The sequence below is a fragment of the Oryx dammah genome, unplaced genomic scaffold (genome assembly GCF_014754425.2).
Source record: "Oryx dammah isolate SB20612 unplaced genomic scaffold, SCBI_Odam_1.1 HiC_scaffold_11164, whole genome shotgun sequence".
In the NCBI taxonomy this organism is placed as follows: domain Eukaryota; kingdom Metazoa; phylum Chordata; class Mammalia; order Artiodactyla; family Bovidae; genus Oryx; species Oryx dammah.
The window spans coordinates 6,886,359-6,904,088 of record NW_024080557.1 but is presented as its reverse complement, the minus strand read 5'-3'; the positions used below and the strand labels follow the sequence as shown (position 1 = coordinate 6,904,088).

The following is a 17,730-nucleotide window of genomic DNA, read 5'->3' as shown; positions in this document are numbered from 1 at the left end:
TGGGTGTCTTCTTCCTGATTTCATCACCTTCGATAGTTGACATTTCCATTTCTCATTTTCTCTCAGTTACTCATCTATATTAGATATTCAAATGTTAATAGGGACCCACACAAATGTAGCAACTTCCTCCCCTGGTAAATTATACCATGGAGCCAGTTTTATTGTGATTCTTTCCATGTCTGTTTCTCCTCCTGGAGTTTGGGCTGTGTGGTGCATGAATTGTTAAAGGAATGAAACAGTTCCTTGGGAAGGAAACAGAAGCTACCAAGACAAGCCAGCAGGGTGGAGCTTGTGCTTCCACCAGGGGTCAGTGAAACTTTCACAAGGCCCCTAGAATGGCATCCAGACTGAGGTAAGGGTAACTTCTTTGTCACCATTTGTTCCTCAGAAAACACTCACCAACGAGAGGATGTCCTGTCACGGAAAACAGCTGACAGTTTCACGTTGTGAAATACACATGGACGACACAGATACATATAAATGTATATGACTTGAACCATGTCAAGCACTAGAGTTAAGATCATAGAGGAAATTCTCAATTTAAATGTGCAGTTTTGATAAACACTAATACAGACTATCTTGCCTCATAAGCAATCGCAGGCTAAGTATCCACCAACTTGGCTTATTGGCTTGACTCTTGTCATTGTTTCTGTACTATGAAGACAGGACTTAAGTTTCCCTTCTCTCCTGGCTTGCCGTCCTGGCTTCCAGTTGTTACTGTAAGGAATAAAGACTTGAGAAAAATGGACATGAATCTGAGCAAACTCTAGGAGATAGTGAAGGCCAGGGAAGTCTGGCATGCTGCAGATCATGGGGTTGCAAAGAATGGGACACAACTTAGCGACCGAAGATGACAATATAAACTTGACTTCCTGCTTCCATTTTTGCTCTACTATCAGTGAGAGGGAGCTGTTAAAAATGGAAATCAGATCATATCACTCCCCTGCTTAAAATCCTCCAGGACTTATCCATTCCACCGAAAAGAAAATCCCAGTAGTTTGCCCGACCTGCAGCACCAGGGCATGTAAAAGTGCCTGCATCTTCTCTCTCCCTCCTGTCCTCTTCCTTGCACTCAGCATACTCCAAAAACAGTAGCCTTTCTGCTGATGCTCTAACTCAATGGTTCTCAAAGTGTGGTTACTAAACCAGCAGCATCAGCATCTTCTGCGTAGTGGCTAGAAATGCAAATTCTTGGGCCATGCCCAAACTCTACTGAATCATAAGTTCTGGGGGAGGGCCCCAGCGATCTGTGTTTGAACCAGCCAGTATAGGGATTCTATTGCCTGCTGAAGTTTGAAAACCTCTGGTGTAGCTCCTCAGACTCACTTCTGCCTCGGGACCATGTACTGGTCAGACCTTTTTCCTGGTATGCTTTTCCCAGGGCTCTTTCCTCATCAGCTGGACATCAGCTGAAATGTTAGCACCTCTCCAATCATCCTATATTTTATTTATTTATTTTATTTTATTTAAAGTCTTTTTTTTTTAAAGGAGTGTATGCACAATTTTATGTATTTGTTTAGGGAGAATGTGCACAAGTTTATTTTTCTGTAGTGGTGTTAAATTTTTAAAGTGTTTATTGAATTTGTTACAATATTTTTTCTGTTTTCTGTTTTGTGTTTTTTTTTTTTTTTTTTTTGTCCACGAGGCATGTAGGATCTTAGCTCCCCAATCAAGTATTGGACCAGCACTCCCTACATAGGAAGGCAAAGTCTTAACCACTGAACCGCCAGGGAAGTTCCTATTTTATCTGAGTAAAGTTGATTTACAGTGTTTTGTTAGTTTAAGGTGTACAGCAAAGTGATGCAGTTAAGTGTTAGTTGCTCAGTCGTGTCTGACTTTAACCCTGAGGACTGGAGCCCGTCAGGCTCCTCTGTCCATGGAATTCTCCAGGCAAGAATACTGGAGTAGGTTGCCATGCTCTCCTCCAGGGGATCTTCCGGACCAGGGATCAGATCTGCTTCTCTGCACTGCAGAATCTTTATCGACTGAGCCACCACATAAACATATATTCATTCTTTTTTAGATTCTTTTCTTATATAGGTTATCACAGAATTTTGAGTAGAGTTCCCTATGTTATCCAGTAGGTCCCTGTTAGTTATCTATCTTATATATATAACAGTGTGTGTTTTCATCCCAAGCTTCTGATTTGTCCCTCTTAAGCATCTTATTTAAAGTGAGCCTGTTTGCCTCTCCTCATCTTAATCTATGCCATTTAATTATCCTCTATGTCCTCTGCAGAACTATCTCAAATTGTCTTGCTTATTTATTTACTTGTTATTTTATTATCTCCCCCATTAGAAGGAGATCTGACACCCTATTTATTTTTATACCGTGGATTCTGAGTGCCCCGCATAGGGCTTGCACATAAGATGGGCTTAATAACAGTTTCTTAAATTAGTGCCTATGAGATTTTTTTTTTTGATTGCCTGTCTTTCAGAAGGAGATCAGTTAGACTCTCTAAAGGAAGCTGCAGTGTTGTGGCCAAGCCTTGTCATGGGGTCAGAAGATGAGGGTCAAATTCTAAATTCTCCACTTGAAAATCAGCTGACTTTGGGTAAGTCATTGAACTGGCTTAATGGGTTACAACAAGGAGTGATTTTGTCTCATTGAAGTGTTTAGCGGTGTCTGGAGATGTTTTCGGTGTCAACTGAGGATGCAAGTGAGAGTGAGGTGTGCTCTTGGCACCTAAGGGATAGAGGCCAGGGATGTGGCTAAACATCCTATAGTGCATGGGCCAGCCCCCTACCTTATGCTCAGGGAAATAAAAACAGTGCCTTGGCTGAGAAAACCTGAACTAGAAAATTAGGATTAACACTATCTTCCTAACTCACAGGGTCCTGACGATGCTCAAGCAAAATTCTTCTCATGAAATTGTCTTGTAAATGATAAAGGACTGTAGGCAAATACCCTCAGTGTCCGGCACCGCACCTTACACAGAGGAGCTGCTTAATAAACATTGGCTCAAGGAACAGATGGAACAATGGATGAATTGGATGATTCCATGAAATGGATGATTGAATTGCATGGAGCCCCTTCCCAGAATTGAGGTTTTGTGTCCTCATTTGCAACAGAGGATAAGGATAGTACTTGTGTCCTAAGAACCTTGGGAGGATCGCAGAGACGATGCGTACAAAGCACCTGGCTTGGGATTGACACATCTTTGTGAGAATTGTCCTTGTTTCATCCTTGGTTATTGGCCACCCCTCCGTCCGCCCAGAGTTCCTGCTTCCTCCCTCCTAAGTGACTCCCTTCCTCTACTCCCTTGGTTTACACAGAGCTGCCCTATCTGTTTCAGTGAAAAGCCATCATCAAGTCCTACTCCACATTTTTCTGATGAAACACCTGTTATTCAGAAACCACCTGCCCCTGGTTTCCCAGAGTTCCGGAGAAGGGACTGGAACCCAGGCTTCTGTTTCCTGGCTGAGAATCTCTCCACCATGCCCCTACTTTCCCTTGGCTCCTTCTGTTTTCTCACCTCCTACAACCAATCAGCATGTACCCAGCAGAGTTTCCCAACCTTTCTGAGAGCTGGGAATGGTTACTGTTAGAAACCCCAGCACACATCACCAAAGCATTAAAATGTGCCCACGTCAAATAAAATCTGTGTATAACTTTATGAAAATTGGGTTGCCTTGGCAGTCGACTGAAAGTTACATTTTAGAAAATTTAAACACTTATTAATGTATTTTAGTTTTCTTTTTTGCATTTTGAAGTCAATTTTTTTTTTTTCCTTCCAGCAGATGTAATTATAGACCCTTGAAAGGCATTTGTGCCTTTGGTGCTTTACACATTACAAAAAAGGCCTTATTTACTTTTTTTGTCCATTGGTGAATTTCCCATCTTCCTCATTCCTGTTTGCTTATAATAGTCAATGACCATTCCAGAGTCTAGGAAGCATCTGGAAACTGTTGAGTACTTGGTGGGTGATATTTCATGTAGGTAATGCTGTTGACTTGTGAACATGATCTCATGCACTGGCATCCATTTTTGTCCAAGAGTGTGACAGTCGAATCTTACATTTGTCATAGGTATTGTGGACTGCAAAGGGCTTTCTCATATATTACCCATTTGTACAGTACTTGAGCACAATCTATATTATGTTACAGTTTCTCTTGATTTTACTAATAAGAATCCAAAGCTTAGGGAGGAGAAGTGACTGACTCACTCAAAGTTATAAAGTAAGTGGCAGAACAAAGGTGAGAATTGCTATCTTCTGGGTTTCAAGTGTGCCATGATGCTTTTGGCCCTGGAAAAATTACTCCTGAAAGAGGAAATAAGCAAGGATTGAATCACTGGGATAGCTTTAGCTTTGTGTGAGTGTGCGCATGTGTGTGTGAGACTGAAACTAGCCTTGAATATTCTTTATTTGCCCTACAGATAGTGGAATCAAATTAATTAATTAGGTCAACAAATACTTATTAGTGATGGACCCTGTTGTAAGTGCTGGGGGTATAGCAGTGAACTAAAAGAGCCTCACAGAGCTCACATTCTATATGCAACAGATAAATGATAAATTGACAAGACAATATATATTAATAGTATATGATGTCAATTAGTGTTAAGGATAAAAATTAAAGCAGTTGAGGGGATAGGAAATCTGGGTAGGGGGAGTTGCTGTGTTGTTCAGACATGTCAAAGGTGGCTCATTTGTAAGGTGGTCTTGAGAAGAGACTTATAAGGGAGGAAGAAGGTAGCATGGATACCGGGGACAGACTAGCTGAGATGAACATGTGCGAAGGCCCTGAGACAGGGGCATGTTTGGCATGTATGAGAAACCACAAGGAAACCAGCCCAGCTGGAGAAGAGTGAGTAGACTGGGATGGAGGGAGAGAGTTATTGGCAGAAAATAAGGTGAAGAGGGGTCTGGTGAGGAGGCATGGGGACAGTTAAGATCCTCCAGGACCTTACAGGGGCTTGTGAGGGCTTTGGCTGGGATTCTGAGGTAGGGTTTCCTTGAGGGCTCTGACCAGAGGAATGACATGATCTGACATACACTGTTAGAGATGTTTGATGTACTGATTAGATCATGGCATCTGGTTCCATCACTTCATGGGAAGTAGATGGGGAAACAGTGGAAACAGTGTCAGACTTTATTTTTTTGTGCTCCAAAATCACTGCAGATGGTGATTGCAGCCATGAAATTAAAAGACGCTTACTCCTTGGAAGGAAAGTTATGACCAACATAAATAGCATATTCAAAAGCAGAGACATTACTTTGCCAACAAAGGTCCGTCTAGTCAAGGCTATGGTTTTTCCAGTGGTCATGTATGGATGTGAGAGTTGGACTGTGAAGAAAGCTGAATGCTAAAGAATTGATGCTTTTGAACTGTGATGTAGGAGAAGACTCTTGAGAGTCCCTTGGACTGCAAGGAGATCCAACCAGTCCATCCTAAAGGAGATCAGTCCTGGGTGTTCATTGGAAGGACTGCTGCTAAAGCTGAAACTCCAATTTTTGGCCACCTCATGTGAAGAGTTGACTCATTGGAAAAGGCCCTGATGCAGAGAGGGATTGGGGGTAGGAGGAGAAGGGGACGACGGAGGATGAGATGGCTGGATGGCATCACCAACTCTATGGATGTGAGTCTGAGTGAACTCTGGGAGTTGGTGATGGACAGGGAGGCCTGGCATGCAGTGATTCATGGGGTCGCAAAGAGTCGGACGCAACTGAAGTGAACTGAACTGAAGATACTCCCAGTTTGTAATATTTCCATCTCAGACAGGAGACTCAGACCTCCTTTGAGAGACCACGAGGGACACCTTTCTCTTCAAGCATGTTCAAATCCTGAGGTGAAGTCGAACTTTGGTAATTGATTCATCATTCAGATCAGTGACTGGGCTCCACCAGAATACCAGAGCTATCTATGGCAGCCTTGGGGATTGAGGAATGAGTAACACAGGGTTCCTGCACTCAGGAAGCTCCTCTTACAGTGAAGAAATACAGACAACAAACACACAAACAAAGGATTTCAGCTATTGAGAAGGGCTGGGGAGAAAATAAAACCAAAGGAGATGCAATGATGATGCCATCATAGAGGGCTACTTTTGATTCCAGTTGGCTTTTGAAATGAGGAACTTGAACAAAAAGCGTTGCACATGTAGAGCAATTTATGGTATCCAGTTTCATAAAAAAAAATTATTATTCTGACTTTTTAAGCGAGACGCTGATATTCTGTTAGATTAAACCACATGCCTGAGGCACTCGTAAATGACAGATCTGGGGGTCTGAATCCAAATTTCCTCTCATTTTCTGAACCAGAGTTTTCTCACAGTGTATACCACTATGGAATGTGACAGTAGGGCTGGATAACCCTGGAGCGTGGGATGAAGGAATCCATAATGGTTAGGCAAGATGGGAAAAATGTGTCAAAGCAGAAAGAGACGCAAAAGAGCACGGGCTGTAACTTGCTCCCACTAAGGTCACACAGGATGGCTATCAGGATGTAGAGGAGCTGCAGTCCCCAAAGCCTCAGTTCCATGGGGCTGAGAAAACCTCCAGCCTAATCTCAACAGAAGGGCCCTTGCCTGGCATGGGTGCTCTCAGCAACCCGGGCTGGGGCGGGCCCCTGGTCACATGTGGTTTCAATCACTGCATTTATCTGCACCACTGTCATTGTATCTGGAAGATGACTGAAGCCTCATTTCTCTCCCAGGCCTGTCTGATTGTGCAGGGGGTACACATCAAATCTGGAAAAGCTATCTCATCTTTGGCAGGCCAGAGATAGGGCAAGACTTCAGAAAGGTACAGCAACATCCCACCCAGGCCCCTTCACCCCTTTATTAAAAACAAATCTGAAACAACAAATGTCTAAAATTTTCCACTTGATCATTTCACCCTGCCTCATTATAACCATGCCCTTTGTCCACACCCGCTGGAGTTTTTTTTTTTTTTTTTTTGCAGCCTTGGGGGAAGCTTGGATGTGTCTGTCCCTAGCTCTCAGTCCCTCCCATAATAAACAATCACTAAACAGCTTGCTGCCCTAGGCAACTGTTTGTCCAGTTTGGCCAGGCCCCTGTGACTTAGGTTGGGGAAGAGGGTGGGAGGTGCTCCCAGTAAAGCAGAATTCAGGCTGTAAGGCCAAGGACTTGGCTTTGACCAGAAGTACTGTTTGGAAGCACATCTTTGCAGTCTTGGAGGATCTTTAGAGAGACTCTGGATTTTCACCTGATTTGTCCAGTGATGGGTCCCTGAGGGTAGGGGCTTATGGCTGGGGTGTGGGAGGGCCGCTGAAGGAAGGACTAGCTTGTACTAACGGTAAAAAAGGTCATCTCCTGCCTCAAGTGTCTCATCTGCAGCTGGCCATTCTACCAGTCATCTATCCCTCAGAGACAGCTCCTTAAAACCCATTCCCCCTCCCCCGCAAAAGAGAGTAACATCACTTTCGGTACTGGGAGGAGCTTAAATCAACCGGGTTATTCTCGGCTATTAGAAGATCTTTCTTTTTTCCACGGTGTGATTGGATCTCTTGGAAGCTTTCTACAGAATAGACAAAGGGCTTTGGGAAGCTAGGAAAGGATGCGTGGAAAGTTACTGAGGATTTGGGATAGGTGTCTTCTCTTAGTGCACAGACAGACATAAAGAATTGAAACGATTCCTTTCGATTGTAGTATTTCCTTTTTATTTTCTGGGAGTGGGGTGGTTTCTTGGGAGTAAGAAAAAAGAGATGGGCAATGCAGGAGACGCCGGAGATAATGGGTTCGATTCCTGGGTTGCGAAGATCCTCTGGAGGAAGGCATGGCAACCTGCTCCAGTATTCTTGCCTGGAGAATCCCATACAGAGGAGCCTGGCGGGTTACAGTCCATGGGGGTGGCAAAGAGTCGGACACGACTGAAGCGACACAGCACACATTTAGGGGATAAGGGACCTGTTTAAATGCTTTGTAGGAAGGAAAATTTGGGGCCCTCAGAGGGTGGAAGGTGGGCAGAGAGAGGCATCCTGATCAGCGGTCGCTTTCTATGAAGTCTTTTTTTTTTCCTCCTGCAGCCCAAGGGCTCGCCCCATTGCTCCACTTTTCGAGCATCCTTCTCCAGGAACCTGAACATTCCTCGCCGCCCGCTCAGGGAGGCATTCCCGGCAAGCAGCCGAGGAGTAGGAATTCTCGAGGACGACCCGGGCAGCGGGAGCAGCGGGCCGGGGAAGCGCCCGCCGGTGGCCGGTTCCCCAGCCTCCGTGCGCCGGCAGGCGCCTCTGGGAGGCGCTGGTTTCCCGGCGCGGCGGCTGCAGGTGGTGCGGCCCAGGCCGGGGTCCGGATCCCGGCGCGCCGAAGGACCGCGGACTCTCTCGGGGGAGCCCCGCGCTCCGCCCGCGGGGGCCCGGCCGAGGCGCCCCGGGGTCCCCGCGCCGCCCGCACCCCCAGCGCCGCGCCGGCGCCTCTGCCGGTGGCCGGGGGTTATGAATGGGCGCAGCGGAAGCACCGCCCCCCCCGGACGTGACGCTCGGCCAATGGCAGCGCGGGCTGCGTGGATGGATGAGGTCAGCGCTGTCGTGTCGGGAATGGAATGTGTAAGTGTAACATTCAGAACCGGGTAACATTCGGCGACCGAACGCGGCGGTCGGCAGCGATCGCGCGGGGGCCTGGGAAGCGCCGCTCGGGGCCGGCACTGCCCGCGGGGAGGACGCGCCGCCGCCGCCACCCAGCGCCGCCGCCGCCGCCTCCAGCCTTCTCCAGCCGGGCCGTCGCGCGTCCCGGGGGCCGGCCCCGCGAGCGCAGGAGTAAACACCGCCGGAGTCTTGGAGCTGCTGCAGAAGGGAATAAAGAGAGATGCAGGGATTTGTGAGGTTACGGCGCCCCAGCTGCAAGATGCACTAGCCGGCTGAACCCGGGGATCGGCTGACTTGTTGGAACCGGAGTGTTCTGCACGGGAGCCTGGATGAGTTGAAGTTGCTTTCCAGGGGCTCGTTTTCCACGCTGCCGAGAGGAATCCGAGAGGCAAGGAAATCACTTCGTCTTGCCATTGATTGGGCATTGGGAGCTTTTTTTCCCCCCCTCTCTTTCTTTTCCTCGGTCTTGTTGCATGCAAGAGAATTACAGTCCGCTGCTCGCCCGCCCTGGGTGCGAGATATTCCGCCCCGCTCTCTCCCGTCCATTGTGCAACCCAAAGATGAAAGACCGAAGGGGAGAAAGTTAAAGAAATCGCCCACATGCGCTGGATCAGTCCACGGCTTGGGGAAAGGCATCCAGAGAAGGTGGGAGCGGAGAGTTTGAAGTCTTTACGGGCGGGAAGATGGCGGACTGGAGCTGAAAGTGTTGATTGGGAAACTTGGGTGATTCTTGTGTTTATTTACAATCCTCTTGACCCAGGCAGGACACATGCAGGCCAAAAAACGCTATTTCATCCTGCTCTCAGCTGGCTCTTGTCTCGCCCTTTTGTTTTATTTCGGAGGCTTGCAGTTTAGGGCATCGAGAAGCCACAGCCGGAGAGAAGAGCACAGCGGTCGGAATGGCTTGCACCACCCGAGTCCGGATCATTTCTGGCCCCGCTTCCCGGACGCTCTGCGCCCCTTCGTTCCCTGGGATCAATTGGAAAACGAGGATTCCAGTGTGCACGTTTCGCCCCGGCAGAAGCGAGAGGCCAACTCGAGCATCTACAAAGGCAAGAAGTGCCGCATGGAGTCCTGCTTCGATTTCACCCTTTGCAAGAAAAACGGCTTCAAAGTCTACGTCTACCCACAGCAAAAAGGGGAGAAAATCGCTGAAAGTTACCAAAACATTCTAGCGGCCATCGAGGGCTCCAGGTTCTATACCTCGGACCCCAGCCAGGCGTGCCTCTTTGTCCTGAGTCTGGACACTTTAGACCGAGACCAGTTGTCACCTCAGTATGTGCACAATTTGAGATCCAAAGTGCAGAGTCTCCACTTGTGGAACAACGGTAGGAATCATTTAATTTTTAATTTATATTCCGGCACTTGGCCTGACTACACCGAGGACGTGGGGTTTGACATCGGCCAGGCGATGCTGGCTAAGGCCAGCATCAGTACTGAAAACTTCCGACCCAACTTTGATGTTTCTATTCCCCTCTTTTCTAAGGATCATCCCAGGACAGGAGGGGAGAGGGGGTTTTTGAAGTTTAACACTATCCCTCCTCTCAGGAAGTACATGCTGGTCTTCAAGGGGAAGAGGTACCTGACAGGGATAGGGTCAGACACCAGGAATGCCTTATATCACGTCCATAACGGGGAGGACGTAGTGCTGCTCACCACCTGCAAGCATGGCAAAGACTGGCAGAAGCACAAGGATTCTCGCTGTGACCGGGACAACACCGAGTACGAGAAGTAAGTGACGGGCCTCAGCGGGTTAGCCCTGGGCCCTGCTCACCTGGGTTCAGGTGTGAGCTTGGGGAATGGGGGTGGGACAGGGGAGCCCCTCCTGTCCTCTTCCTCTTGCTCCAAGCCTGGGACCGAGCAGCCTGGTTCTCTGGTGTGTGGCTTGGAGCTGAGGACCCAGAGTTGGAGCTCCTCGGGCAAACAGAGAAGCCTGGAGCACTTTTCTTGGGCCAAGTAGGTGACAGTGACTCCCTCTTGCTTGGAAAACCTTCAGGGTGATGTGTCTTCTATGAAGGGTGTGGGTTTGATCCAAGTTTGGAACCTGCGCTTCAACAGCGGAGCCAGGAGAGTGTTTGAGAGAGGTTGTAGGGACCCCAGAGGCTCTGAATCCACCCAATTTAGGGACCGTCCACCCAAGATTGATGCTTTATTTGCTGTTTTCTCAGGAGGAGGGAGGGGAAGCTGCTTTCCCTGGGATTCTCCCACCCTCCAATTATCGTCTTTCTGTAAACCCTAAATGTGTGTTAGTAGTGGAAGTGCTCTAATTTTAGCTCCTAAACTTTCTGTGCCTGTCTCTTCCCTACTCCCAGATGGCACTGACTTTTATGAAGGGAGACTGTAAGCTGGTTAGGGCCTGTGATCTTGCATGCATGCATGTATGCATGCTTGCATTCATTCATGTGTGCTTGTTGGTATGTATATATCCTGCCTCCCCCCCTGGGAGAAAGCTGTTTGTAAATCTGGGCCTCAGCTCTACTGCTGTAAACTCCAGTTGCTAATTTAGATTTCCTCTTCCCTTTTGTCTTTATCAATTTGCATGTAAATCAGAGACTGTTACTCTCTGAATGGGTGGTGAGATGCTTCCTCACCCTCTGGAGTGAAGCAAGTTTTGTCCAGTTGCTAAGTAACTGAGCTGGAGACTTTGTAGCCTTTCTCACTCTTGCTTTTCCTTCACAGTGATGGTAACTGACACACTGGACTTGGTGGGGGAGTCAAAACTAGTTTCCACCAATGGGCTTTAACCTGAGCTTGGAGGGTCCCTTTCCTTGTCGATGGGGTGGGAGCTCCAGTTACTGAACTTGTGTCTGGCTTTGAAAGAGTTAGTGAGCTCCTACGGTGCATTTCCACGTTACGCCAGTTAAAAACCAGAGCAGCCTTGTGCTACCCAAGGAAGCAAGGGGAACCTCTCCGCTAGTACAAGACGAACTGGCAGAGGTTGGCGGATTTTGCAGTTGATTCATGAATTGCAGAATAGGGGAAACGCTTCGCAGAACTGATTGGAACAGGAACGGAGGGGCATGGTGGGGAAAGGGCCCTGAAATGAAAGGTTTGCTTGTTGTCTGTGGATTTCCTCAGACACTCAGGCCTCTTGTCGGAGGGATTGGAAGGGAAGTTCAAGTCCTCCTGTACTTGATCGTAGACAGTAAAGGAGAAGGGATCAAACACTGGGATTCCCCAACCCCCAGCACCTCTTGCCTTTCAAGCATAAGCAAAGCCCGAGGCTGTAGGGTCAATTATGAATCTAAATTGTCCCCTGCTTCAGGGGCAGTTACCTGTGAATGTTGGGTGCAGTTGCCCTGGCTTCAATTTTTGTCACAAAAGAAACAAACTGTGGTTGGTAATGAATGCTTTGTTTACACGACATTTACATTGACCTATTCCTGTGGGTGCTTGTAAGAAAAAAATGCTCATAGCCTTTGAAAAATTTCTTTGTCTGGTTTATGGTGGAGTAACTCGAGATGAAGTCTTAACCTTTCAGTCTAAAGCAGTCTCATTGAATTTCGTAGAAAGATCATGATGGTCTTAATTCTTCTAAAGGAGCTGGACCTGAGATCTTACCGTAAGAAATTGGAATTGTACATTTATTTGGGAAACACCCTCCATCCGATACAACAATCATATCTGCTTTACCCTCCTAGGCCTCAAATGAATATTAAATGTCTACATTCTCTGCTGAAGCATTTTTCTAGAGATTTTGGCAATGAGGGAAGGAGGGGTTTGTTTTCTAGAAACTTTTAATTTTTGCTCATTAAATTTCCCTAATTTTTGACCCCTTTGTTATTGCACCAAGAAATCTGAAACCCACGTCCTTGTTTTGGTTTATTTTTAAGGCCACAAGGGGTCAGGCCCTCAGGATTGAGTCTCCTTTGAAAAGTGGCATTTAGTGAGGAAGGCAAGTTGCTTCTTTCTCCTGAGCAGGGATTTCTTTCGCAGCCACTTCTGGATTTTCTTCATTCCTCTTTTGCATACTTTCCAGCGCTAACCTCGTTTCCTGGGATGGGATGGTGCTGTAGAACGTTTGTATTCATTGGCCTGGTTGACCTGGAGTTTTAACTCATTCCTCTCACTGAGTTATCTGGATGCTCTATCGTTGCGAAATGGTGTTTGCAAACATTATTTCCTATTGCGTTGACTTTGGAAGATATGAAGATGAAGAATGAGCTCTGAAGTGGTGAGAATGCTCTCACAGCAGGCCACCTGTCTTGTCCTCTGAAGTAAGCCCAATTATTGTACTTTGCTATTTATCCTGATGTTTTCTGGAAGTCAGCCGTGCATGTATCAGACACAGAACTCCTCCAATCAGATGCTAATCTCTTTCCAGCATTCTAGAGGAGGATGTTGCAGTTAGGTCTATAGAAGTCATTTAAGTTCCACTTCTCATACCACCTTATGGTGCGACTTCTGATTCATCATCTTGAACCTTAGTTTGTCCTTTGGTAGAATGGGTTTTAGATGGTTCCAGGGCACTCTATAAGCGTTCACTTGATAATGGATTGTGAAAACAGAATCCGTTTTCATCTACTTCTTTTTTTTTTTTTAATTACCAAGTGTCTATGAAAATGCTTCAGTTTAATTTGCTGCCACAAGTGTGTGTGTGTGTGTGTGTGTGTGTGTGTGTGTGTGTGAAGTCGCTCAGTCGTGACCGACTCTGCGACCCTGTGGACTGTAGCCCGCCAGGCTCCTCTGTCCATGGGATTCTCCAGGCAAGAATACTGGAGTGGGTTGCCATACAAGTAACTACATATAACTTTGCTCTAGAATTAGGGGAATGATAATTAGATTGAAAATTTACGGTCTCATGGCCAAGTTAGGATACCATAGAATATGTACAACTAAAAAAGTTGCTTTTAGTGAAATTTAGTCTTAAGTGACAATAAATATTTAGTTTCTTCATCTCACCGTTACTTTTGTGAAAAGCAGACATTTATTGCTAAAGGTATAGAAGAGCTATGTGGAATAAAGGGAAAGACTTTTCTCTTGTAATAGAGCAATAGTTGTGACCCAGACGTCTAGGATTATATTAGAACATCCATTTTTATGACACTCATAATTAATTTTCATCAGTTACATATATTCACAGATGTAGATGACGGCGGCTGAAAGAAGTTGATGCGGTGATTACATGATTTGTAATGAGGCTTTAGAGAAATTCTATTTTACATCTTTTGAGCTTCTTATGCATTCTTACAGAATGACTGTAGTTTTTGCATGAACTGCGTAGTTCAGATCCCTTCAGAGGGCATTATTGTGAAACTTCAAATTTGGCTTTCTGAAATAGAAGAAAGAGAAGGAAATGAGAGGTGGCTTCTATATTTGACCCCTCCGAGGAAAGCGGTGGAGAATATTTTAAGGTGCTCTTCTGGTAACAGGCAGGATTCTGTGCAGGCCTTTTGGACATCTTTTTCCTGTGTTTGTCGAAGCTCACAATCCTGGTATTTTTAAGGGTCCCGAGGTTAAGGGATCATTCGACTTCCAAACATCCTCCTTTTGCTGATGTGGAAACTGAGGGATAGACTGATGGATTTGCTTAAGGTCAGAAAACTGGTTCGGGGATAGTCCTAGAAAGTAAACCTTTTTCTGACTTTCTCTCCCTTGACCTACAATAGTCTATCTTTAATTACAGACACACTTAAAAGCTTTCCAGCCACTGGAAGGTCCTTGTTGATGGTGTTTCTTATAGGATTTCTCTTGGACTCATTTGGGAAGCTGATAAAGACTTTGGAGAAGCTTTGTGGAAAAAAAAAAAAAAGAAAGCACATACATGCATAATTTGTCATCTAGTTTTAGGAGCTGATGCACAGCCACTACTAAAGGGCATTGTCAGACTTGAGAACTTTTGCTCTCGGGCTTGCATATTTCTTTTCATTGCCAACTAAGTTGGAGGTCCCTGGAGCTGTTGTGTCTGAGTAGGAGTTGTGGGGACCTTTCAGTTTGGCCTCAAGGAATTAATTCACTGAATGAGAAGCTGAATTCAGATGCATTCATGGCAAGCACAAAATGTGTACAAGTAAATGATGTTTTTATATCCCCGTTTCCCAAGCTGTGTTCCTAGACACCTGAGCAAGTTCGCGATCCAGCGGGGAACCTTGGAGGAATGAAAGGTGGAAATTGTGCTTCTCAGGTTTTAAATGTAGAAGCACCGTTTCCCCCACAGGTGTACAGTGGCACCAACAACATTTCTAAAATAGACCACAAAATCACAGTTTTAAAATAAAGCTAAGGCCAACCCTAGGCTAATCTTGAAGTTGGCAATTGTGTCTTCTTGAACTGAGGTTCTACAACTTTCTCTAACACTTCCGTTAGCCCCCGCCCCCCACCCCCACACTTTTCTCAATTCCTCTGAACTTGCTTTCTGGAGAGAGCCCAAGAACCTAATTTGTAAGGAATCCCTAAAGGTTGGGGTTCTGTGTGCTATTTCTAAGGACACTGCAGATTGATTGAGTCCAGTTCAACAAATGACAGTTGCCAGTAGAATCCTTGACCTAAGCCTGCAGAGAATGGCTTGCTAGGAAGGCCCTGCCTGTGAGAGGCCACTGTTGGTCGTCCCCATGACTGTGATATCAGCTTTGGATGGCACAGACTTGGCCAAAACGCATGTTCCCTTTGTTGGAAGACCTGTGGATGTGCCTCCCCAGAACTGTGGCAGTGAGATACCTGCTGCCAATGACCTTGAGTATGCTAAGGTCACACCAAAGGTTGTGCTTGGTAGGGCCTGGCTCCTCTGCTCACGGGTGTCCTGGCAGGCCATGCTCCGGGTACATAAGCTGAGGCCCGCTCTGGTGAGGTGCATCGTTGCAGGCTGCACAGCGTGTGGGTGCCTGAATGGGGGCGACAGCCCAAGCTGTGTGGCCTCTCTCATTTCTCTGACCCCTCCTGCTGCTCCCTCGTGACCGTCATTTTCCCGCCTCTTCAGAGGAACCTCTCTGGCTCAGTGGTCACCGGATGCCCCAGACTCTGGAGCGTGTTTTTGCCTGGATGTGAACACAGGAGTTTGCATTTCCTTGAGCTCAACAACCATCTGGTTTTCCTTCAGAGCTCTTCTGCCCAGTGACCAGGTTCCTCTAATGTGCAAGGACCTCCTCACAACTGCATGGCGTTTGTCCGGTGCCTGACGTCAGGTTGCCTTTATGAGCGCCTTAAGCCTTTCAACCAGTGTCAAATCTCCATTTTACAGATAGGAGTGCAGGCCTCGAGAAGGTCATCTGGTGAGGACGCGGCGGTGTCCGAACCAGGCATTCTGAATGCCGAAGACGGTGCTCCCTCGACAGGACGTTACCACCCTAAAGAGCCAAACAACATGTCTGCCCGTTCACAGTTGTGTGTGAGTTTAATAGCATTCCAGCGTTTGTGCATCGTATCTCTCCACCCCGCCCCCGCTGCTTTCCTTTCTAGACATGTTTTCCAAGGAGAAATTTGGCTCAGAGATGGGATCAGGATGGCCCCATTCATCAGTGTGGTGTGTTGCAGTTCATGCCCTCGAAGAGAGTCAGACCACAACTTAGTGACTGAACAACAGAGACGTTGAACTCCGTCAACTCTTCCGATCAGTTCAAGGGGTGTTAATAACTGTGTCTGTGTAGATTCTGGCTTTCATTCTCTCCAAAAGCTCTTCCCAGAAAAGTGAGGAAGTGAGTTGTATGTGACCTTTGCCCTCAGTGATAGCACCTTGCGGGGTTTGCCCTGTCCTGGGTGTCAGTGAAGCCGTGAGATTGTACAGGAGTGACCACACTAGGTGTCAGGGAACCTATGAGATGGTTCAAAGATCACAGGAGTGGTCTTTGCCCCAGGTAAGAAGAAAAAAGGGTGATCCTGTAGAAATGGGAGACCCACTGGAAGGTTCCACTTCTGACAGAATGAGCCAAGTTTCTAGAGTATAGCACACCACTGCTCTCTACCCTCAGGATCCCTATAGAAAAACAGTGGTTAAAAAATTATGAGCTATGCAGAGCCTAAGACCTGGGTTCGATTCTTGGGTTGGGAGGACCCTCTGGATAAGGGAATGGCAACCCACTCCAGTATTCTTGCCTGGAGAACGCCATGGACAGAGGAGCCTGGACGGCTCTGCGGCCCATGGGGTCTCAAAGAGTTGGACACAATTGAGTGACTACCACAACCACAACCAGCATGTAGAGCTTTTGTGAAAAATTAGGTAAATGCAAAAGATAGGAATATGAAAATAAGTTTCTTCTCTAATCCCCACAATAAGAGCTCACCACTATTGTTGAACTTCAGAAGTTCACCTTTTATAACCAACATGTACACCTCTGTGATTATGTCATTCTGTCTCTGCATATCCAAGAGCCTTCTATAGATATGTTAATTACTGCTTAATTAATAGTAAATAATGAATCTGACACATTTTCTTTCAGTGTCTTGTTTGTGCCAGACACATAGGTGTTGGAGCTTGGGGCATCCAGGAACGAATACAGCAAACTTCCGGCCAGCCTCATCTGTGGGTTTTATAAAGTCAGAGTCCGACTTTAAATGTATTTTTACATGTTGCTTTTTTCTTAACATTATCCCAGAGCATTTTTCTCTCCCTCTAAATAGGAAAAGCCTATTAAAATATTAAAGTAGGATTTTTAATGGCTGCATAGTTCTTTTTAGTAACTCATGGCTATATCCTAGTTGATTTCCATTTTCTTAGTTAACAGATTTAACTTGTTTCCCGTCTTTTATTATACTTGGGCCTGTGATGAATTTCACTGTACTGAGGATTTGTTTTCTTCTTGACTAAGGTCTCTCTCACTTCCTTTCTCCCAACCCCCACCCAGATCCCTTTTGAAGGAATAGCTGTTCTTGAGGTGAGTCTGAGCACCCATTTAGTGAAGTAGCCATCATGAAATGACTGCTTAGATAAACATTTGTAGGTGTTAATTGGTCCTGCAGGGGGTCTTTGAAGCTCCCACAGCTCTGGTCCCTTTGAAGTTTTGTTTTTGCTGGAGCCAAAAACCTCTGTTGTGTCTCTTACTGAGCAGACTTCTTCCTCCCTGCATTCTGCAATCCTTTCCTGGGATCTCAGAATCTGTGGGCCTAACCTGGGTAGGTATCATTTTTTTTAAGTTAATTGTATCAGTCGCTCAAAGTCCCTCATCTTTTTTCTCTTTGGTTGTTGAGTTTATAGTTCTTTGGAGGTGAATTGAGGCAGGTGGCTTTGCCTGTGGGGTGTCCAGGTCAGATCTGGGAT

General features: G+C 46.4%; 1 protein-coding gene across 1 annotated transcript in view; it reads left to right on the top strand.

Moving 5' to 3' along the window:
• Window positions 1-8,517: 8,517 nt before the first annotated feature.
• Window positions 8,518-17,730, top strand: part of LOC120860718 (exostosin-1) — a 317,137-nt gene continuing 307,924 nt past the window's right edge. The window contains exon 1 of the mRNA XM_040236464.1: window positions 8,518-10,271. Coding sequence (XP_040092398.1) covers window positions 9,310-10,271 — 962 coding nt within the window. The 5' untranslated portion in view covers window positions 8,518-9,309. The remainder of the gene's footprint in view (window positions 10,272-17,730) is intronic.